The sequence below is a fragment of the Podarcis pityusensis genome, assembly GCF_964106645.2.
Source record: "Podarcis pityusensis genome assembly, chromosome: 11".
In the NCBI taxonomy this organism is placed as follows: domain Eukaryota; kingdom Metazoa; phylum Chordata; class Lepidosauria; order Squamata; family Lacertidae; genus Podarcis; species Podarcis pityusensis.
In genome coordinates this window covers 62,336,177-62,359,049 of record NC_138036.1, presented here as the reverse complement: position 1 = coordinate 62,359,049, position 22,873 = coordinate 62,336,177, and the positions used below count along the sequence as shown (strand labels likewise).

General features: G+C 43.2%; 1 protein-coding gene across 11 annotated transcripts in view; it reads right to left on the bottom strand.

Annotated features, from left to right (window-relative positions):
* The window catches only part of TRPM3 (transient receptor potential cation channel subfamily M member 3), a gene marked incomplete at its 5' end in the record, with an annotated part of 403,362 nt that overhangs the window by 50,803 nt on the left and 329,686 nt on the right, over positions 1 to 22,873 (bottom strand). For 8 of the 11 annotated variants that reach the window (XM_080972224.1, XM_080972216.1, XM_080972225.1 and 5 more), the window contains 7 exons: positions 1,631 to 1,920; positions 3,737 to 3,766; positions 5,130 to 5,270; positions 5,448 to 5,483; positions 10,854 to 10,904; positions 11,546 to 11,680; positions 13,490 to 13,590. In XM_080972224.1, coding sequence (XP_080828350.1) covers positions 1,631 to 1,920; positions 3,737 to 3,766; positions 5,130 to 5,270; positions 5,448 to 5,483; positions 10,854 to 10,904; positions 11,546 to 11,680; positions 13,490 to 13,590 — 784 coding nt within the window. The remainder of the gene's footprint in view (positions 1 to 1,630; positions 1,921 to 3,736; positions 3,767 to 5,129; positions 5,271 to 5,447; positions 5,484 to 10,853; positions 10,905 to 11,545; positions 11,681 to 13,489; positions 13,591 to 22,873) is intronic. The other 3 variants (XM_080972218.1, XM_080972222.1, XM_080972217.1) reach the window with 1 other exon arrangement.

Genomic DNA, 22,873 nt, shown 5'->3' with positions numbered 1-22,873 from the left:
AATCCCACCAGAATATAGTGACAATCTGGAAGCACCCTTGGGATTTATGCAGTGTTTGGCCATAACAGGGGACTGGATACCAATGAACTGACTGAGGATTTCAGGGTACTAGATGAAGGTGATGATAGTTGTTCCTTGTCTTGACAGGCCTTGTTACTTCTGTGCATATCTATGTGTTTGAGGAATGCTCATAACAGGCAACATTCAGCACCTCCTGCCTTGTCTGGGCTGGTTCACAGCCAATTCTGAAATCCCATGGCGCTTAGCCAGGAGGTTCACAACAATATATTGTGTGAAGGCTGCATCTGCTTTTATCTTAAGACCACTTAACAGCTGCCATTTGCATCTTAAGAACCTTAGACTATCATAATATGTGCTACTCAGAGCAGCCGTTTGATGGCACAATAGCATGAACTTAGGGCTGGGTCACCACAGGTGCATGATACCAGGGATTCAGCATCTGCAACAGTTTTCTATAACTTTCCCAGTAAAATGCAAAGCGCAATTTTTGACCATAAAAGTCCTGGGGTTTTATAGATACCTGAAATATTACCACTCCACATAAATTAATCCAGAGGAATTTATTTACTGTATTATCTACACATCACATTCCAACAGCAAAGATCAACGGAAAGGTCTTCTCCATGGCACCCTCATACCTATCCAACTCCTTGGGTCAATAAGGGCACTGAAATAAATACCTGGGTACTTCTGGGAAGTGTTATGCTATATTATATTATATTATATTATATTATATTATATTATATTATAAATACACACACACAACTTCTTGGCCCAACGACCCCCCAAAGCAGTAAACAGCACATTAATACATAGAAAGGTACAATAAAGGTACAGTGAACAGTAAACTGGCCCAAATATGATAATGCTTTACTAACTTAGGATTGGCTCACATTAACCTTCAGCTCTATAGTCACTATCCTCTCTTGCTACATCAGGGCATGCTGAGTTCACCAACCCACTTGCTTGTCCTCCTTGCCCAACTACAGGACTCTGACAATCCAGTTCCCCAGTAAGAGCCACAGGATATCTGTTGCTGATGCTGATGATAAGAAAAGTCTGTAATACCCCCCCCAAACCACACTGGATATGCCTTTGTGAGCTGCACGCAGACACAGCTCCCCAGAATCCTAGCTCTTACTTGGAAGCCAAGCTAGTTCACATTCCCTGCTCCTGCTCTCATGCAAGAACAAACCCACCTACAACTAGTCACTGTAGGGGTGACTGGGACTTGCCACCAGAGAAGGAGGCTTGCTCCCTGAAAACCAGCTACAGTTGTGGCAAAGTTCTTACGATTCATGTGTGGGGCTATGTCTGGCTCTTGGAACAAGCTCCTGTTTTACAGGTGCAGCAGAAAAGCTGGGGAGGTTAAGGTTGTTTTCTACCCCCAAGCCAGCAATATTCCTGCTCCTTGCTTGCCTTCTGAGCCAATGACGGCCTCCAAATAAATAGGTTTCTCCCAGGAAACCTACTATACACAAGTGCAGGAAGGCATCTTGTTTGGTCTGGCTATCATCAGATCAGTGTTAAAAAGAAGTGGGGTCATTGTAACAGGCTTTTAGGTAGTATCAGTAGAAACAAATCAAGATGAATTCATTAATTATTCAACCTGGAGTTATGATTTAACTCCTGAGATATGTCATCCACCATATCATTCTCGGATGCTTCGTGGGCCATGGCTTTGCAGAGCTTACAGGCCACTAAAGCCTTAGCCATGGCTTCCTCTCCATGTTGCCAGAAAAAGAGGGCCATCTTCTGACGCTTCATTAGCACAGCCCACACCATCAACTCATGAAAGGGAAAAGGGAAATGGTTAATCTCGGGATCATCAAGATCAATGTCCACTTCTTCCTCTCGCTTCTTGGTTGTTTTTCTTCCCCTCCGCAGTGGGACATCATCCTGTTAAATGGAGAAAACGCCATCAGACCAAAACAGTTTCAGCCATGTAATGTTTGTTAGGAGACATTAAACTAGTTCCTTTGCTACAGTCATAAGTTACTAACAAACTTGCTCTCTTTAGTTTATGTGACTCTAGATACTTTCTCACACAGGGCAAAACATCCACACTTTCTCACAATAATAATACATACTGCCTTGGGCCCTCCATCACAAAACAGATGTAAATAACCCAGCCTTTAATATATCTGAACAAAAATTAAGAATGATGCCCACAAAACAACAGTTTTAGTACTTCAAGAAATACTTGTTGAAATAAATAGCATTGCTAACATCTATCCAGTCCCTGCATTAAAAACAATAAATCCCTGTTGAATGCCTTGCTGGCCAACTTAAGCCAACACAAATATTGTAAACTATATTATGTGTTTTATGAAATATCTTGCTTTAGAATTACATGAATGTGGATTACATTCATCCTGTCAAAATTAGAAAGCGATCTCATACTGTTGTGGGAAAGACTGATTCCCATGCTGTCCTTGTGTACATTCACAGAGCTGATTTTTTTTGCTGCTGAGCTTTTTCCAGCAGTGCCCCGCAGTTGTTGCTTCCATGTGCCTATGGGGGTGGAAGAGCAAACTGCACCTGTGCTCCCCGATACAGCACAGGAGGGGTGTTGGGCAAGTCTGGTCTTGAACTGTGCTTTGGTCATTTCTAGTAGCAGATCCCAGCATATTAATGGTAGTAGAATCTCCCCAATGTCACATGCACCAACCTATAATTAAGAATCAGCCTTAATTCACCTTTCTTTATGAATAGCCTTATAAAAACTCATCAATTTAGAGCCAAACAAGAAATTAGCTACCTATCTGTGCCTTTAAGTGCAGAGTTCATTTGTTTTTAACACAACACATCCAGTCAATGGCGCCCTATCAGATGTCAAGGAAGTAAACAACTACCTGACTTTTAGAAGACATATGAAGGCAGCCCTGTTTAGGGAAGTTTTTAATGTTTGATGGTTTATTCTGTTTTAATATTCTGTTGGGAGCCGCCCAGAGTGGGGGCACCGGAAGCAGCGATGGGGGGGGGCTGTGCGAGGCTCCCAGCCCCCCCACCAGATGACCTCAGCTGTACCAGGACAGGGATCGCCCCAGCGCTGGCCCAGCGAGGCTTGGAGGAAGTCCAGCGGATAGCGCAGTGGAGCCGCCCCCTGACCGAGCACCCACCAGCCTCCTCCATTGCCACCGTGGCTGCCATAAATGAGGAGAGATGGGCAGGGACGGGGAGAGCCAGGCAGGCTGCATGGAAGTGGGTGAGCCAGTTCAAACCTGGCCCCCACCCGACCCGTCTGGAGACCGGCGCGGAGGGGGTGGGCAGGGACCCACCAAAACATTTACTATTACATTTATTTATTGTTTTAAAAAAATATAATCTTTATCCCTTGATGTTTTTTCTTTGTTTTTTTTGGGGGGGGGGGTCCTTTTATTCTTATTTTATCTAGATTTTATTCTTCTTTGGTTCCTTTTCCTTAATTTTTCAAAAAAATTCAAAAATATTTTTAAAACATTTTTAATACATTTTTCTTTCTTCTTTTTAAATTTTCTTTGCCCCTCATATTTCTTACCTCCATTTTTTCTAACTCTTAAGAACCAAAATGGCGGCGCCCAGAAGGGAGCCTTGAACCAACATAGGCCACTTCCTGGGATCACCACTTCAGCCCTGACTTCATACTTTTAAAAAAATTACTCCCCCTGCCCTCCCATTACTATCATCATCTTTTCTTAAAAAAACAAAACAAAATGAATTAAATGACACTTACTTCCATTCCCAGCAGTTTCAGGGCTTTGGGCTGTAGGCAGAAGAAGAAATGACAAATGTTTCAAATATATAGAGGGGTGTGTGTGTGTGTGTGTGTGCAGCAATCCTATACACACATACCTGAGAGTAAGTCCAACTTAATCCAACAGAGTTTACCGTACTTCTGAGTAGACAGGAATAGGATTGCACTGCAAAGCACAGAGACTGCGGAACCACTGCCCCCCCCCACCTCACCAATCAATCATGCTCAGCTCTTATTTTGGAACCCCAGTCCATATATTAGGAAAGCCCCTAGATCTAGATGTTGTAGTTTATGTTGAACTGCACCGAGAGCACATAATCAATTCTCCTGCTTCATGGGGTCTAGAGGAGAGTCTCTCCTCCCATGTGTCCATATTTATGTTATTTTCAGAAAAAAATTCACAAAAACCCAAGAGATGGCTAAATAGAGAATATCATTTCTGTTAACCGCAGAAGCATAGAACATTTGCTACTCGCGCATGTTTGGGAATTTGCTTTTGATTACTTGACTACAACTTTACTGGAACCTATTTTAATAAAGATCATCTATCTTACGTGTGGGATCTTTTTCAGAATATGGCCTTCTACACAAGGATCTGATGACCTCTACAATGCATGTGAAGAACTCACTGTTTCTAAAATGCTGAACACCCCCCCCCCCGTTAGCTGTTCTGAGCATCTTCTTTTGGAAAGTGGAAGTGAATTACAAATATTTGTGCAAATAGAATAAATTCTCAGAGTAAAGAATGGCAAATGAAGAAATCACCCTTAACTTTGATGCTGGCTGGGCTGCCACCAGCAGCTTTGAAACAATGTGTGTCCTGGGGAAGTGGCTCCCAGGATCTCAGGACTTCCTGTACGGAAGTGTGGTTGGAAAAAGGCCCCCAGCCCCAGCCATGCTCTAAGTCAGGCACGAGGAGCCTCAGGCCCTGGGAACCAGTGTGGCCCTCCAAGGCCACTAGCGAGGGGTGTGGCAGGACGGCAAATGTCTCTCCCCAGGCCATACAACCTCCTGAGTCACAACCCTTCCCAGCTGTACTTTGTATCCCTTGAATGTTTCGGTCTGAACCTGAACTCTGACCATGCTTCTTGCTTGCCTGGAAGGAGGACAGAGACGTGTGCGTGTGTGAGTGCGCACAAACTGGCTTCCTGTGCAAAGCTGACATTCATGTTCCTTCCCTGCCCACTTTTGCTTCTGGCCCTTCTGCCCTGGAAGGTTGCTCTGGAAGAGAAGGTGGCCCTTTGGCTGAAAAAGCTTCCCCACCACTGCCCCTTCCCCACTTTCCTTTCAGCAGGCGTGCGCAGCTCACTGCTCATTGCAACCCCTTAGGAAAGAAGCAAGCACAAAAACCCTCAATAATAACAGTCCTTACTCTCTTGGGGCCAAATAAGTTGTGATAGAGGGTTCGGAAGCGTTTCCGAGTATAATTGCAGCGGTAAGCTCCTCCCATGAGGTATTCAATCACCAGGCCAATGTCAATCAGACTGATCCTGTAATCTGGAGGAAGATTTCCCTATTTTTTCCATTGGAATAAAAACACACACAGCACAAAGGAGAAGGGGGGAGAGAGATAAAGTTGGTTATTATGTTTACCACACAGATTTCTCTGTAACTATGAGAGGTTTTTAAAAATGAAATAAAATGTTAAGAAAACATAAGAATGTATTATTATGCTGGTTAATTAATTCACCTTAAAATAGATCCAACCGAAACCTGGATATTCACGCTTGGAAAGAAGACATAAATTAAATAAGAAGTTGCATTAAAACATAGCAGTAACAGAAGATAATAAGTTTCAGAACAAAGGATTCAGGCTCTTCTGAGAAGGAAAACAGGAAACATCACTGCAGAACAAAAAAAAAAAAGCGCATGAGGGCAAAGCATTGACTAGAGGACTTGCTGGACTCTAGCTATGGCCTGTTCATCGCCTGCTGAATGTGTGCGTACTTTGGCAACCGCCTTGGGGCAGTGTGTGTGTCAGGCTCTGCCCAACTGTTTTCTGCAGACATGGAACCAGAAGAACGCTGTAGCACACATTCCCACTCAACCCTTTAAACTTTAAACACACACTTCTAACTCTTTCCCCGCATATGTTCCAGAATGCTCAATTCCCTCCAATTGTTCTTAAATATAACCTCCACCTTTATTTCCTGGGGAAAGTTGCTTTCATTCACATTACTAGCAAACAAGAGGAATCATGTTTGTGCTTTTCAAAAGGTGTCAACTGTATACAGGATTTTAAAATATCATACCTTTCAGTTGAACTTTGGGTTATTCTTCTTGCCTCTGCAAGCATATGCCCCTGAAGGCACAGTCTGAAAACTAGCAGGCGCCGGATGGGCCTGGATCTCTTTTGATGTTGTAATTTGATTTTTCAGAAACAAACACTTATGTAATTATTTCCCAAATATGATTCTCATGTGAGAGTTTCCAATATCCTCAATTTTAAGTAATAATTGCTTTAAATCTTGTCCAAAAATGGGTTAGCCTGCAATATTTCACTCTATTGGCCAACGATGAATTTACATCTGAGACCTTGCTCCACTGACTCTGAACTCTCCTGATATCAAACTGTAAATGTTTCTATTTTATCATTGCAATGTTTCTATTTTATCAATGCAAAGTTTAGAACTATGCAAATGAATGTTTGTGTCCCCTGCAGTATTTGTCCTTTTCAGTAAATAATTTGACAGTGCTGTGGCATCAATGCAGAGTGCTGCACGTGTTTCACAAAATGGCACTTTGGGACTATTTTCTTCACTCAGGCATTCCAGTAAATGTCTAGGATTTCCATGATGAAGCAAGGCAATTCCCAGTTCTCAATGCGTATTTGGTATCAGGCGCAGATACCAGAAGCTTCTTGCAAGCATGAAGAGAGTGCATGTGTGAAAAAATCTAGCAGGCGCCTCCAATTCAGATACCAGGAAAAGGTGAGCAGCTCCTAGTATTGGGCCTAAGCTCTAGATTCCAACTATCATAAAGGGCTATTCAGCAAATTTTACTTCTGTGCTTTCTTCATAGCTACTTGCCCCATGGATACTGTAATCCCATAGACAGATACAAAATGTTAAGTGAACATCAGTCCTCAGCCTAACTTCTTTTCAGACTAGAGGGCATGCAAGGCTTGATCAACCAACAAAGGTCTCTTCCTTCTGGCATTTGACATATGATACTGAGATCTTGTCAGGCATGCGTAGATTTGATCATATTTGGACTGCGATTGTAAGAAGGATTGTTCAGCTTTATTAATATTTTTCAAACAAACAAACAAACAAACAAACGAGCACACTAAAAAAGAATTTTACAACACTGTTTTATTTTGTTGGTCTTTCTTATCTAGAAACAATTTACTCTGGAATAGTTTACATCTTCTAAATAAACTTTTTAGGAGTAAAATTATACGAATCCAGAAACTGTCACCAGCACCACAGACACTAATTCTTTTTATACATAACTCCAAAAATCCTCCAGCATTTCTCTGATGGAAACAGGGACATTCTACATCAGGAAGTTTCACCCACGTTTGATCTCCTGCACACACAGATGTCACAGACACATTGACATCAGCCACCTTGAGCTAATTACAACCCCTCCGCCTCACAGTAAAGAAAATAGGTGCGAGGGAAGGGATTGTGTACAGCACAAGAGAAAGAGAAGTTGCTGAATTACAACTCATTACCAAACTAAAAACTATGGAGAGACCTGGTCTGAATAGAGATATTGGATTCATGCCCCGTTATACATGCTAAAGCTAATTTTGGTCATCTATCCCTTTAGAAATCCCTTGCCCTTCTCTGTAGAACCAACTGCCACTACAGTCATCAACAGTTACAAGGTGTCTTTACAATGTTTCTTGGGAGTAAGCACTATTGGATATAGTGGGACTTACTTCTGAGTAGACATGTAAAGCCTTGCAGTGTAAATTTCCATTTACAATAAAGGAATAAACACTCCACGTGTTTCCTAAGAAATGACCGGCTGTGAAGCATTGCAATTAAATAATTTAAAGTGGATTCCCCTTCAAAATTATTGGAAGGGCTTTGTATGCCAGCTTCACTGTTTCCTCATTTGGTGCAGGGATTCTCTTTTCAGGATAAACAGGACTCCGTTTTTGCACCTACACCCACACCACTTTTAATTGTTCTCTGAGACATGGAGGGGATCAAATCAGAAGCTGGGACGGCTTCTATAATTCTGGGACTGTCCCTGGGAAATCGGGTCACTTGGAGGGTATGAACTCACAGACATAAGAGTGCTGGCAGCTAGCATCACCTTCTAAACTGTGTCCATGAAAAACTAAGAAACTGGAAATGTTTATTATACGAACATTAGAGGGCACTATTTACCCACCATAATCCCAACTCTTTCCCCTTTTGTTCCTTTGAGTGATCATTAAACATCAGTGTGGCAAGTATAGTCATTTTAGATCAAATCCTTTCCCAGCTTAATAAGTAGAGGCTACTGATATTCCCATATGAGAGAGATTGCCTTTATTAAGGACGCTGAGGGGGTCTAAAGGGTAAACAGCTCTTCTTTCCCACAAACTAATTGAAACATCATCCAGCATTCAAGAGATCCCGCTGGAATCCAAAGCCTGTCTGGGATCACTGATTCATGAAGCTTAGTGGGTTTTGTTTAAGTGTCAACCATTGGCACAGGTAGCCTTTCCTTGTCCTCCCCACACAGAAATATCCTCTGAAGTATCTTTTTCATTTAGTTATCTGAATGTTGTGCCTTCTCAGGATGGTATTGTGAAGCTGTGCAATAAATTAAAATTATTGCAAAAGGGCAACATGCTACCCAAGAATTGCACTGGTTTGATGTGGAGACCGGCTGCTTGCAGAGCCCTGCCTCACTTGGTCTCCCTTTCCTTACTACAGTGTAATAAGGAGCTTCACAGAAATCCTAAACTATCCTCAAGCTTTTTGAAGCTTGCATACTGTCACTTACAGCCTTACATTTCTCATATTTGGCTATTTAATTTGCAAATACTGCAGAATGCCACAAATATGAACACATTTAAATTACTCACCAGACTTAATATTTAAACTTAATGTACAGTGAAATCAGGCGGACACAGAGAATTAATGCCTTTGCACACATAATACTTCAACACGTCACAATTTAAATTGTATACCTTAGATCCCAAAAGATTATGGTTTAGCTACCAGGCTTTAAAATGCATCAGAATCAGAACACCTACTTCAGAAGAGTCATCTGTCTCAGTCATGCACTGTGAACCATTTGACTGTCAAAATAATATTATTTTCCATTAAAAGGCTATTTTCTAGAATGACATTCCATTTAAATTGATGTCAGGCTTTCTGATAGATTGACTGAGGAGGAGCGAATGTCATCACTCATGTGTGGGAGTGCTGTAAGTCACCCAATATATTGTAACGCATTTCTTTCTTACAATTTACATAGAATAAAAAGGGCAACTCCTAATGTGTTAAGATTTCTTGTTAAAGCTGTTTCTGGGATATTGCTCTTGGTTTCCGCAGTGCTAGTTCACTAATTCCAGTCAGAGTTTACTCAGCTGCTTGGACATTAAAAAACTATGTTTCAGAATAGTTTCCAACCCCTAGCATAATGTATTTCTGAAAGCTCCTTTAGTTTATGAAAACATTTCTGGGAGGGAAAAGGACATACAGGAGTTAGAATTATTTATTGTGAAAATACATAATGTAGCTTTCCTGAAATAGTCTCAGCATCTGACGTAACAAAGGGAGCTTGGCATTTTAAAAAGTGTTCTTGAAAGGGGCTGGGGACACAGGAGAAAGGTGCTTCCAAAACAAGTAAACAGCATAAAAATGATCACACACTTGAGTACAAATACTGTGCTACTTGCTTGCAACTCACAGAGAAAGAACAGAGAAGCAGAAAAGTTTAAATAATTATTTCTGGCTTCCATTCAGGTACTACTGTACATCCAAGGGATTTATGCTTGAGAACAACGGAAGTGATGTAAATGATCTTTCAGAATTTTTCAAATGTTATTCCAAGGCTCCTTAATTTCAATTACTTCATAAATGACAGTGTAAAGGCAATTATCAATGGAGCAGAACCCATTCACACCATCTTCAAACATCTCCAGGCATTTTTTCAAACTTCTGAAACTCTTTTGTTCCCAAATTCCTTTTATTTCTCTGCTTTCTAGGGAATCCCTTAACTGTTACTGCTAAAACGTAGCACATTTTGAATCTATATTTCACTCACTCTCTTGAGCCCACGGATGTACCTTCTGATGCAGAAGTGTAAATGTCCAGATCTGGATCTTTGGTGCCTGCCATAAAGGAGTCTGGCCAGGTGTGTTGGAAGCATCGAGGTACTAGATACCCCACTACTTTTACAATTTTTATGCAAACTCATTGCCCTCCCACTACTGCACACCATCATAGATTGCCATCAATTTATGCCATCTTTAGAGAAGAGAAATAGGTGCCAGTTTTCATTTCATTCTTTGTATCATTGTATCATACAGAGAAACTTTTATCTACCCAATTTTTGATAAAATGCTCCTGGCTTAATAGTTTTTATAAAGTGGACTTTTTTAAGCCACTAGTTGCTCTATATTCCCTTCTGCCACAAGCTCAAGTACGGATACTGGGTTAAAAACAAAATTTAATGTTAAAACTGCACTATTCATTTTTTAAAATGGAGATGAGAGATTTTATAGCACATAGCACATAATGAAATTGAAAATGTTGCAGTGATTCAAGATCCAGAACAAAAATTATATACTTTGCAATGTCCAGCACTGGCCCGCAACATGGAAAATCAGCATCCAAAACAGTGGTGGATATAAAAAATACAGCTAACAGCATAAATCCACATGGCATGAAAAACACCTGCAATTCTGCTAGCGAAAGCACTATCTCAAAGCATCTAAAGTCACTGAAAGAGCAGCCCAGTTAACTGCATTGTACACAGAAGGCTGAGAATCAGTACAGACACACACTGCACAACTGAAACGGCAGAAGACAGGAGAAGGCTCTTACTGAAAGCTCATGCAAAACAGGGGCTGTCTCTAAGGACAAGATAGAAGCAGCCACAGCATTACCTTCAAGATACTGTCCACCCGTTGGACTCTTACCTTTTTGACATCTCTGACAAGATGATACAAAGTGTTGGATGGTCCATGTCTCTGAAAATGAAGGACAACAGAGGACCAAATAGCTTTAACCCATTAAAAAGAAGTAATTTGAAACAAAATACAGATGGCACAGATGTTTGGTATGGTTTCCATCAACAGCATGGCAATTTTTATAGTGTTCATCTTTTACAAATATCTGACCCTTGAATGGGCAAATGTACTGGCCAGATGGCACTTATATATGCACTGTAGGTATTCATCAGAGAGAGGTACAAGTTCATAGGCTTTTATCTGCCATTACATTATACCACCTTTATTCTGGATTAATATAAATACTGTTCTGAACACAAATGTCACGATCAAAATGAAGATTTGTCAAAGGGAGGAGGGATGCTTTCTGCATACAGATATCCCCAAAGCACTGCATGAAATGATTATTTTTAGCTACCTGTCATCAAACAAAATGAAAAGAAGTAAATGAACCCACATTACTATTCGGTGCCAACAATAAATTTGGAATTGGAAATAAACACCTTCAGTTTGGAAAAATCTGATTGATGTGGCTTGGGGAAAAGAGTCTGGTGGGCCAAAGTAGCCCCATGGATGGAGGTTCTGTACACCAGCTTGTGGAAGTTGAAGCAAACAAGCAAAATCAACAGAGAGACAGAAAATTTGGTTTAGTTTGGCCCTACCGTATTGTACAATTCCTCTAGTCTGGAGATGGTGAGAAAACGGTGCATGCTTACTCCATTCTCTATGAGCAATTTTACAAAATCTACTCTGTCCAATACGAGGGCATCCAACATGGCTTGCTCAAGGGATCCCACCTAAAAAAGGAAATAAGCCAGTCAGACTGTCTTCATGGTCAGTTTGATATAGACATCAAGGCGAATGCCCAGCTTTGGTACAGAGAGGAAATATGGTCAGTTTCACACCTCTTCTGGCATCTTAAAGACAGATTCCAGCAAAACATTCCATGTTTATGTAATGACTTTTCAACACAATCCTGGGACATTCTGAGAAAATAAAATTACAGCTGCCACAAAGAAAGAAGATGAATGGGAATAATAATATGAATTTTTAAAAAATGGATGAAAGACAAAACAATGTGATTTATATGAATACGTAACAAAAACAAGCAAGCTTACTAATGATGAAGATGATGATGATGATGGAATGATCTGTAGCCTTAAGCAAAACACACAGGGTAGATTTCAATTTGTGCTGAGTGGGGAAGGAGTTCCCCCTCACACCAGGAGACTTCCCCCTCTCTTCTCTCCTGCGCCTCCCATCCCTCTTCTGCGGTTTACTCCAAACCTCCAGAGCAGATTTAGGGCATGGACGGGTTGTGGGCATGGGAGAGAAGGGGGAGAAATACCCACTGCCCCAGGGGACCTCAATTTGTCCACACAACAAGTGAGTTGCAACCTGCCCAAAGGTTCACAATTAGGCAGAGAGCAGGAGTAAAAAGGCGCTTGGCAGACTCAATATTCATTTCCAACTTTGCTAATCTAAAGGCTGCCATGTTTCTCTTTTCTTTGGCTGTCTGCCTAGCCAGAAGGGTTTGGAGACAGATCTGGGCTTTTTGTTTCCAAAAATGGGGGTCAAGTACTGCTTCTTTGTCTCAGAATCTTAGGTGTGATCTGAGACCGGCAGCACCTTGCAGAAACAATCCCAACCCATCCGCAATCTCCATCCTGAGACTGATGGCCGGTAGTCCGAGGAGCTGTTGCGCTCACCTGTTGTGAGCACTTGCAGACCTCTTGTCTGGGTTGCTGCAGCTTACTCTGAGGTGGGGGGGGGGGAGGCAGAGGAGAGCTTGGCACAACGCACATGCACGAGACAGCTCTGCCTGTGTCTTTGCACCACCCTGACCTGGAAAACAGCAGCGATGATGTGAATTCAGGTGAGGGATGCCCTCCTGCCCACGGCTACTGCTTATGGAATGAATGAATGAATGAATGAATGAATGAATGAATAATTTATTATTTATACCCCGCCCATCCAGCAGGGCTTCCCCAGCCACTCTGGGCAGCTCACAACAGAATATTAAAAACAGAATAAAACATCACATATTAAAAACTTCCCTAAACAAGGCTGGCTTCAGATGTCTTGTAAAAGTCAGACAGTTGTTAATTTTCTTGACATCTGATGGGAGGGTGTTCCACAGAGCAGGCACCACCACTGAGAAGGCCCTGTGCCTGGTTCCCTGTAACTTGGCTTCTCGCAGTGAGGGAACCACCAGAAGGCCCTCGGAGCTGGACCTCAGTGTCCGGGCTGAATGAAGGGGGTGGAGATGCTCCTTCAGGTATACAGACATTCTGGCTACAACTTCTAGTCAACATTTTGTTTTTTGTTGCTTGCTTTTGTTGTTTCCACCTACTTCTTACTCTGAGTAACATCCAGCCTGTCAAAGAATTCTTACTTGACATTTTGTGACATTTTAGATGGTCCTAATAAAGGTATTGCCCAACTGCACATTTTGGAACAAATAAATTCCTTACCTGTCATGCTAAAGACTACAGAAGCCACTAGATGGCAACATTTCCTTTAAGAAGAATATCCCTTTTAAAAATGATTCCCCCTGCCCATATTAAACTGAAAATTATGATATTAGAGGTGTATATATACTGTACCGGCCACTGTTGCCCATAAATAAAAATCTGGCTGCGAGCGATGTCTACTCTGTTCCAGGCTAATGCTAGGCTCAGTTGATCTGGAGCAGATGCATTTGCTCCTATACAAAAAGATACAAAAAGGTGGCATGTAGATGTTAATCAGCATTAAACATATTTTCAAAACTATAACCAAGACAGCAGTTGCAAACGGATTGCATGGAATCATGGCTGTTGTAGTTGCATTCAACTTTGTGGAGATGAAACATGCTAGACCCCCACTGGCCTTTTGTTGAGGGAGTGGCTGTCAATGAGTGATATTTGTATCTGTTAAGCATTACAAAGCAGACATCCCCAAGCTTTGGCCCTCCAGAAGCTTTGGACTACAGTTCCCATCATCCCTGACCATTGGTCCTGTTAGCTAGGGATCATGGGAGTTGTAGGCCAAAACATCTGGAGGGCCGCAGGTTGGGGGATGCCTGTTATAGAATCATTGTGCCATGTTTCTTGTAGCAGAATAATATCAAGTTGATCAAAATAGTTCATCAGCTGTTTATTATTCTGCTTTGAATGCCAACCAGCTATGTTCCATGACATCAGTTTTAGCCCCAATTCTTTCAAGACTCTGTGCTTGTTGCTTCCACTTTGCTCAGATACCCAATTTTGTCTAATCCTAGTGTTCTAATACCTCTTTCAGTACAGCAACAGGAGCCTCTCAGACAGGCAGGAAGGAGGGGGAGATGTTTCCCCAAAATCTGATAGTTCACAAAGTGTTTCATCTAGTGAACAGGAGGAGGACGAGCTACAGAATGAAAAACAGCAGGAGGAACAGGAGGAGGAAAGCCCAGTGGTAATTGCAAACAGACTACCAAGGGCATACCCCTGACAGATTGACTTTTGGTGAAATAAGAGTGTGTCATGCTAATTATTCAGAGTCACAGGACTTTGCCCAGGTTCTGGAGTTACCTCCTAAGGAACAAACCCAGTGGTTTGATGCCATGAAGGAGGAGCTGGAATCATTCAAAGAAAACAAGGTATACACACTAGCCAAAATGCCACCAGGTGAAAAGTTAATCTCTAGTAGATGGGTCTTTAAAAGGAAGACTCTGGTGTCTCGTGACACACGTTTTAAAACAAGACTGGTAGCAAAAGTTTTTGCACAAAAATCAGGAATTCATTTTGATGAGCTTTTTACACCGACTGCCAAAGCAGAATCAGTAAGGCTTGCTTCAACAGTTGCAGCTGCCAAGAAATTAGAAGTGAATCATTATGACATTATTTCTGCATATCTGAATGCTCCTCTGGATCAGGTGATATACATGCGACAACCCCCAGGGTTTGAGGAAGGGAATGATTTGGTATGGAACTTAGACAAGGTTGTCTATGGACTCAAACAAAGTGCTAAATCCTGGAACGATTGTCTAAGCCTTGGTTTTAAAAGAAACATAGCTGACGCTTACTTATATACAAGGGGATCAGGTGACAATTACATATTGGTATTGATTGGGGTACGTTTACCTTTACCTTATTGATTTTTGTGGATGACCTGATGGTGGCGGGTAGTTCCACAGGTAAAATTCAAAAAGTGGCTAATCAGTTGGAAAAAAACAATTCAAAATGAGAGACTTAGGACAAATCATAGAATCATAGAAGAATCATAGAATCATAGAGTTGGAAGAGACCACAAGGGCCATCGAGTCCAACCCCCTGCCAAACAGGAAACACCATCAGAGCACTCCTGACATATGGTTGTCAAGCCTCTGCTTAAAGACCTCCAAAGAAGGAGACTCCACCACACTCCTTGGCAGCAAATTCCACTGTCAAACAGCTCTTACTGTCAGGAAGTTCTTCCTAATCTTTAGGTGGAATCTTCTTTCTTGTAGTTTGGATCCATTGCTCCGTGTCCGCTTCTCTGGAGCAGCAGAAAACAACCTTTCTCCCTCCTCTATGTGACATCCTTTTATATATTTGAACATGGCTATCATATCACCCCTTAACCTCCTCTTCTCCAGGCTAAACATGCCCAGCTCCCTTAGCCGTTCCTCATAAGGCATCGTTTCCAGGCCTTTGACCATTTTGGTTGCCCTCCTCTGGACACGTTCCAGTTTGTCAGTGTCCTTCTTGAACTGTGGTACCCAGAACTGGACAGGTCTGACCAGAGCAGAATACAGTGGCACTATTACTTCCCTTGATCTAGATGCTATACTCCTATTGATGAGGCCCAGAATTGCATTGGCTTTTTTCGCTGCTGCGTCACACTGTTGGCTCATGTCAAGTTTGTGGTCAACCAAGACTCCTAGATCCTTTTCACATGTACTGCTCTCAAGCCAGGTGTCACCCATCTTGTATTTGTGCCTCTCATTTTTTTTGCCCAAGTGCAATATTTTACATTTCTCCCTTTTAAAATTCATCTTGTTTGTTTTGGCCCAGTTCTCTAATCTGTCAAGGTCGTTTTGAAGTGTGATCCTGTCCTCTGGGGTGTTAGCCACCCCTCCCAGTTTGGTGTCATCTGCAAATTTGATCAGGATGCCCTTGAGTCCATCATCCAAGTTGTTGATAAAGATGTTGAATAAGACCGGGCCCAAGACAGAACCCTGTGGCACCCCACTAGTCACTCTTCTCCAGGATGAAGAAGAACCATTGATGAGCACCCTTTGGGTTCGGTCAGTCAGCCAGTTCCAAATCCACTGAGTGGTAGCATAGTCAAGACCACATTTTACCAGCTTCTTTACAAGAATATCATGGGGCACCTTGTCAAATGCCTTGCTGAAATCAAGGTAGGCTACATCCACTGCGTTCCCTTCATCTACCAGGCTTGTAATTCTGTCAAAAAACGAGATCAGGTTAGTCTGACATGACTTATTTTTCAGAAATCCATGCTGACTATTGGTGATCACAGCATTCCTTTCTAGGTGCTCACAAACTGTTTGCTTAATGATCTGCTCCAGAATCTTCCCTGGTATTGATGTCAGACTGACTGGGCGGTAATTATTTGGGTCCTCTCTTTTCCCCTTTTTGAAAATAGGGACAACATTTGCCCTCCTCCAGTCTGCCGGGACTTTGCCTGTTCTCCAGGAATTCTCAAAGATGACTGCCAGTGGTTCTGAGATCACATCTGCCAGTTCTTTTAATACGCTTGGATGCAGTTCATCTGGCCCTGGAGACTTGAATACATCTAAACTAGCCAAGTATTCTTGTACTATCTCCTTAGTTATTCTGGGCTGTGTTTCCTCTGCTGAATCATTTGCTCCAAATTCTTCAGGTCGGGCATTGTTTTCTTTATCGGAGAAGACTGAGGCAAAGAAGGCATTGAGGAGTTCAGCCCTTTCTGTGTCCCCTGTTTGCATTTCACCATCTTCTCCTCTGAGTGACCCCACTGTTTCTTTGTTCTTCCTTTTGCTACGAACATACCCATAAAAGCCTTTTTTGTTGCTTTTAACCTCTCTAGCAAGCCTGAGTTCATTCTGTGCTTTAGCTTTTCTGACTTTGTGTCTACACGTGCTGGCTATTTGTTTGAATTCCTCTTTGGTGGTTTCCCCCCTTTTCCATTTTTTGTACACATCCTTTTTTAATCTTAACTCAGTTAAAAGTTCTTTAGATAGCCACCCTGGCTTCTATGTTTCCGTCTCATTGGTATTGCCTGACGTTGTGCTTTTACTATCTCCCTCTTAACAAACTCCTAGCCATCATGAACTCCCTTTCCTTTTAGTATTACTGTCCCTGGGATCTCACCCAGCACTTCCCTAAGTTTTATGAAGTCGGCTTTCTTAAAGTCCAGAAATTGAGTCCTAGTATGCTTGGCTGCTCTTTTCCGCTGTATAGTAAACTTCAGAAGAGCATGATCACTTGCACCTAATGATCCTTCCACTTCTACCCCACTAACCAGGTCATCAACATTGGTTAGGACCAGATCTAAAATGGCTGTTCCTCTTGTTGCTTCTCATAGAATCATAGAATCATAGAATCATAGAATCATAGAGTTGGAAGAGACCACAAGGGCCATCGAGTCCAACCCCCTGCCAAGCAGGAAACACCATCAGAGCACTCCTGACATATGGTTGTCAAACCTCTGCTTAAAGACCTCCAAAGAAGGAGACTCCACCACACTCCTTGGCAGCAAATTCCACTGTCGAACAGCTCTTACTGTCAGGAAGTTCTTCCTAATGTTTAGGTGGAATCTTCTTTCTTGTAGTTTGGATCCATTGCTCCGTGTCCGCTTCTCTGGAGCAGCAGAAAACAACCTTTCTCCCTCCTCTATGTGACATCCTTTTATATATTTGAACATGGCTATCATATCACCCCTTAACCTCCTCTTCTCCAGGCTAAACATGCCCAGCTCCCTTAGCCGTTCCTCATAAGGCATCGTTTCCAGGCCTTTGACCATTTTGGTTGCCCTCCTCTGGACACGTTCCAGTTTGTCAATGTCCTTCTTGAACTGTGGTGCCCAGAACTGGACACAGTACTCCAGGTGAGGTCTGACCAGAGCAGAATACAGTGGCACTATTACTTCCCTTGATCTAGATGCTATACTCCTATTGATGCAGCCCAGAATTGCATTGGCTTTTTTAGCTGCCGCGTCACACTGTTGGCTCATGTCAAGTTTGTGGTCAACCAAGACTCCTAGATCCTTTTCATATGTACTGCTCTCAAGCCAGGTGTCACCCATCTTGTATTTGTGCCTCTCATTTTTTTTGCCCAAGTGCAATACTTTACATTTCTCCCTGTTAAAATTCATCTTGTTTGTTTTGGCCCAGTTCTCTAATCTGTCAAGGTCGTTTTGAAGTGTGATCCTGTCCTCTGGGGTGTTAGCCACCCCTCCCAATTTGGTGTCATCTGCAAATTCTCCCACTTTCTGGACAATGAAGTTGTCTGCAAGGCCAGTGAGGAATCTGTTTGACCTTATGCTCTTGGCTGAGTTTGACATCCAATAAATATCCGGGTAATTGAAGTCCCCCATTATTACTATCTCCCTTCCTTTTGCATGTTTGGCCATCTGTTCCAGGAAGGCATCATCTATGTCCTCTGTTTGGCTTGGGGATCTATAGTAAACTCCCACAATGAGGTCACTGTTATTCTTCTCTCCCTTAATTTTGACCCAAATGCTCTCACTTTGGCTTTGAGGTTCTAAATCTTAGATCTCTTCACAGGTATACACATCCCTGACATATAACGCCACTCCTCCTCCTTTCTTGTCTGGTCTGTTTCTCTGAAATAGATTGTATCCCTCCATTATTACATTCCAATCGTGGGACTTATCCCACCAGGTTTCAGTGATGCCTATTATATCATATTTAGTTTGCTGTACCAAGAGCTCAAGCTCATCTTATTTCCCATGCTTTGCGCATTAGTGTACAGACATTGAAGTCCATTAATCAGTTATTGCTTAGGAGTCCGAATATGCAGAGAACCAGATGGAAGTTTTCTATTGTGTCAGGAACAAAAGATTTCACATCTGCTTGAACAGCTAGGAATGCAGGATTGTAAAGATGTATAAACCCCTATGACCATTGACTTTCAAAAGACTGAGAGTGATGTTTTGTTTGATCAACCAGACCTATACCAATTAGTCTTAGGATCTCTTCTGTACTTAAGCTAGTGGTCAAGAGCTGATATTGTGTAGGTATTTTAAGCAGAAAGGTCAGTAGCCCTAATGTAAATAATTGGGCTGCTATTAAGAGAATACATCTGTATAATTCTAGTGATCTACAGGTTTTTGTAGACAGTGACTTTGCCAGTTGTCCATCAACCAGAAAATCAAAAAGTGGTCTAGTGGTCATGTTCAAAGGTTCATTAATTGGTTGGAAATCCAAAAGGCAAGGTTTTGTTGCCACATCTACATGTGAGGCAGAATTTTCTGCGTTATCTGAAGCATGTAACGAAATCACACAGTACGTCCAAGTACTTAATGACCTAGCGTATGGAGTGCAACTGCCTGTAGCATTCTGTGAAGATAAGAAATCATGTATTGCACTTGCTAATTCAGGAAACAATACAACACACACAAAGCATGTGGCTATCAAGTTGTTCAGTGTTAAGGATTACAAACAACATAAAGTTATTAAGCTGATCTATTGCCAACCGCAAGAAAATTTGTCAGATCTTTTTACTAAAGTGCTTTCTACAGCGCAGCATGTTGAGTTACAAGACTGAATCTTATCAATAAAGTGTGTAAATAAATTGGTTTCTGTCTATGTTTCTGCTCTTCAAAGCCTTTGGGGAAGTGTCATGACTAAAGTATTTGAGGGCAGAAACTGGAAAGTGTTGGAAGATTCTACAGTGGTGCCCCGCAAGATGAATGCCTCGCAAGACGAAAACCTCAGTAGACGAAAGGGTTTTGCGTTTTTTGAGTCGTTCCGCAAGACGAATTTTCCTATGGGCTTGCTTCGCAAGACGAAACGTCTTGCGAGTTCTTGCGAGTTTGTTTCCTAAGCCGCTAAGCCATTAATAGCCGCTAAGCCGTTAATAGCCGCTAAGCCGCTAAGCCGCTAATAGCCGCTAAGCCGCTAATAGCCGTGCTTCGCAAGACGAAAAAACCGCAAGACGAAGAGACGCGCGGAACGGATTAATTTCATCTTGTGAGGCACCACTGTAGAAGGCTCATTTCTGGTGCAAATATTGTTTTGACTATCACAAGGCCACGCTCAGCCAGGAAAGATAAATTCCTGCGGTCAGCGAGCTGCTCTCTCCCTCTTACTTTCATTTGTACCTCGTGTGTCTGAGTTTTGTAACAAGCCTTTGCCTTTTAGTAAAAGTTTTTCCTTTTGGACTTTTGACTCTGCGTTGTCTTTCTATTTACTGCAAGACACTGTCCATGGAAAAGAGGAGACTGAGAGGAGATATGATAGCCATCTTCTAATATCTCAAGGTCTGTCAATGTAAGATAGTGGAAGCTGGTTTTCTCCTGCTCTGGAGGGTAGCAGTTGAACCAGTGGCTTCAGGTTACAAGAAAGAAGATTGACAGTAAGAGTTGTTCAACAGTGGAACGGTCTCCCTTAGGAGGTTCTGGACTCTCCTTCCTTGGAGGTTTTTAAGCAGAGGTTGGATGGCTATCTGTCATGGATGCTTTAGCTGAGATTCCTGATGAACTCTGATGTATTTTTTTCACTCTTTCTATGATGCTATCATTTTTATTGTTTTGATTTGTGGTAAACACCACCTTGGTTCTTTTATACTGCATATTTTATATGCAATATAAAATATATTCAAAAGAAACAAAACACAAATAACTAAATTTTATGTAATGAGTATGGGTTGCTCGTGCGTAAGTTGCCGCCTCTCCTGGCTATGTTGCCTTGTTAAACCTTTCTGTCTGGGCAGCCCTTCACTTCGTGGCTGCCTCAGTCGCTAGCAGAATCTGTCAGTGGGCGTTTCTTAAACCTTTTCCAACATAAAAGTTGTTTGACGCCAAGTCTCCTCCTACTCTCCCTGCGCGGAAGCCTTCTGCGCAGGGAGGGCGTGGGTAGCGGAGGACCCGTGCTCTCCCCGCTGGTGTCCGGTGAAGAGTCCTGGAGCCCTCTCGCCGATTCCCCCATCTGCCCCCCTTTATCCCTGGTGTTGCGCTGATTTGCTTCCCCATCTGCCGAGCTGCCTCTCTCCCTGCTGGGCCCTTCTCCAGCATCATTTGAGAGCCTTCCCTCCGCCTCTAGCTCTGATGACAGTTCCCTGACATCCACCTCCCCCCCAGGACCCCCTCCACCCCTGGCCCAACCTGTTGACCCAACTTCGTCCCTTTCTTCGGCCGACGATGCGGGGAACCCCCGGAAGGAGCTGTCGCCATCCTCTGAGGATTCAAAACCCGCTTCCCACCCACTCTGATCCCTTCCCGCTGGGTGGGCCTCCCAGTCTGATTCTTCTTCCTCCGAAGCCTCTTCTCCCTCCCCTTCGGAGGCAGAAAAACCCACAAAATCCTCTTCATCGTCTGTGGTTCCAAATTGCTCCTCCCAGAATCTCGCTAGTGGTTTGGGTTTGTCCGGGAACAGGCGGTGGAATTCCTCCAGCAGATACCCGTCAGTGATTGCTTGCGCGGAAACCCACGTGTTTTCCGACCCGGGTTCTCCCTCCCAAGCCACCAAGTACTCCACCTGGCGTCCTCGCCACCTTGAATCAAGTATTTCCGTGGCCAAGCTGTGGTGCTCCCTCTCTTCTACCTGCAGGTGTGTGGTGACTTCTCCCTCTCGCCCTGGGAATCCCCGTCCTTCCCTGTACGGTGAGAGTAGGGACCTATGGAACACCGGGTGTATCTTCATGCTGTCAGGCAATTTGAGCTTGAATGCCACGGGGTTTACCTGCTGTGTTACCTCAAACGGTCCCAGCCCCCTGGGCTGCAACTTCTTGCACCCCCCCCTTAAAAGGTAACCCTTGGGTTGACAACCACACCCGATCTCCCACCCGTATGGTTTCCCCTTCCCTACGGCGCTTGTCTGCCTGCCTCTTGTAAATTTCCTTGGCCCGCTCCAAGTTCATCTTGAGTTGCTGGTGCAGGGCTTCCATTTCTTCCACAAACTGCTCTGCTGCCGGTACGCTCTTTAGCACTTCCCTGACGTCTCTGACATGTTGCTCCTCATTGTCCGAATAGATTAAGACGTCGTCCAAGAAGGCTACGCAGTTCTTGTACAGCAGGGACCCCAACACGTGGTGCATGAAAGCTTGAAAACAGGCGGAGCCCGACTGTAATCCAAAAGGCATAACTAGGTACTCAAAGGCCCCCAGGGGTGTGAACATTGTGGTCTTCCATTCGTCCCCCTCCCTCATCCTAATCAAGTTGTATGCTCCCCTGAGATCAAGCTTGGTAAAAAAATTCCCCTGCCTCACCCGTGTTAAAATGTCATCAATCCTGGGCATTGGGAAGGTCACTGGTTCTGATACCAAATTGATGGCCCTATAGTCCACAACGAGCCTGGGTTGATTAGTGTCCTTTTTGTCCACAAAGAACACCGGACGGCCCCCTACCGCTTTTGATTCTCTTATGAAGCCTCTTTTCAGGTTCTTGTCAATAAATTCCCGCAACTCCTTCATCTCCCTGTCCGACATGGCATACAGTTTACCCACCGGTAGCTGCGCCCCAGGGAGCAAGTTGATTTGGCAGTCAAAGGGCCTATGGGGGGGGTAGTCTATCTGCTTCCTTCTCGCTGAAGACCTCCTGCAGGTCAGCATATTGTGGTGGCACCTCCCCTTTCGGCTCCACTGCTATCCCAGCCACCCTGGCCATGGTCATTCTTGGGGTTTCCCCTCCTAGACAGTGTTCCAAGCAGTAAGCTGACCCAAAGGTGACCGTTCTCTGATGCCATGCCACCACTGGATCATGTTGTGCTACCCAGCTTATCCCTAATATTATTGGGGGCCCTGCCAGTGAGGCTATGTGAAAGGCGATGGTCTCTGTGTGCCTGGAAACCCTCATCCTCATTG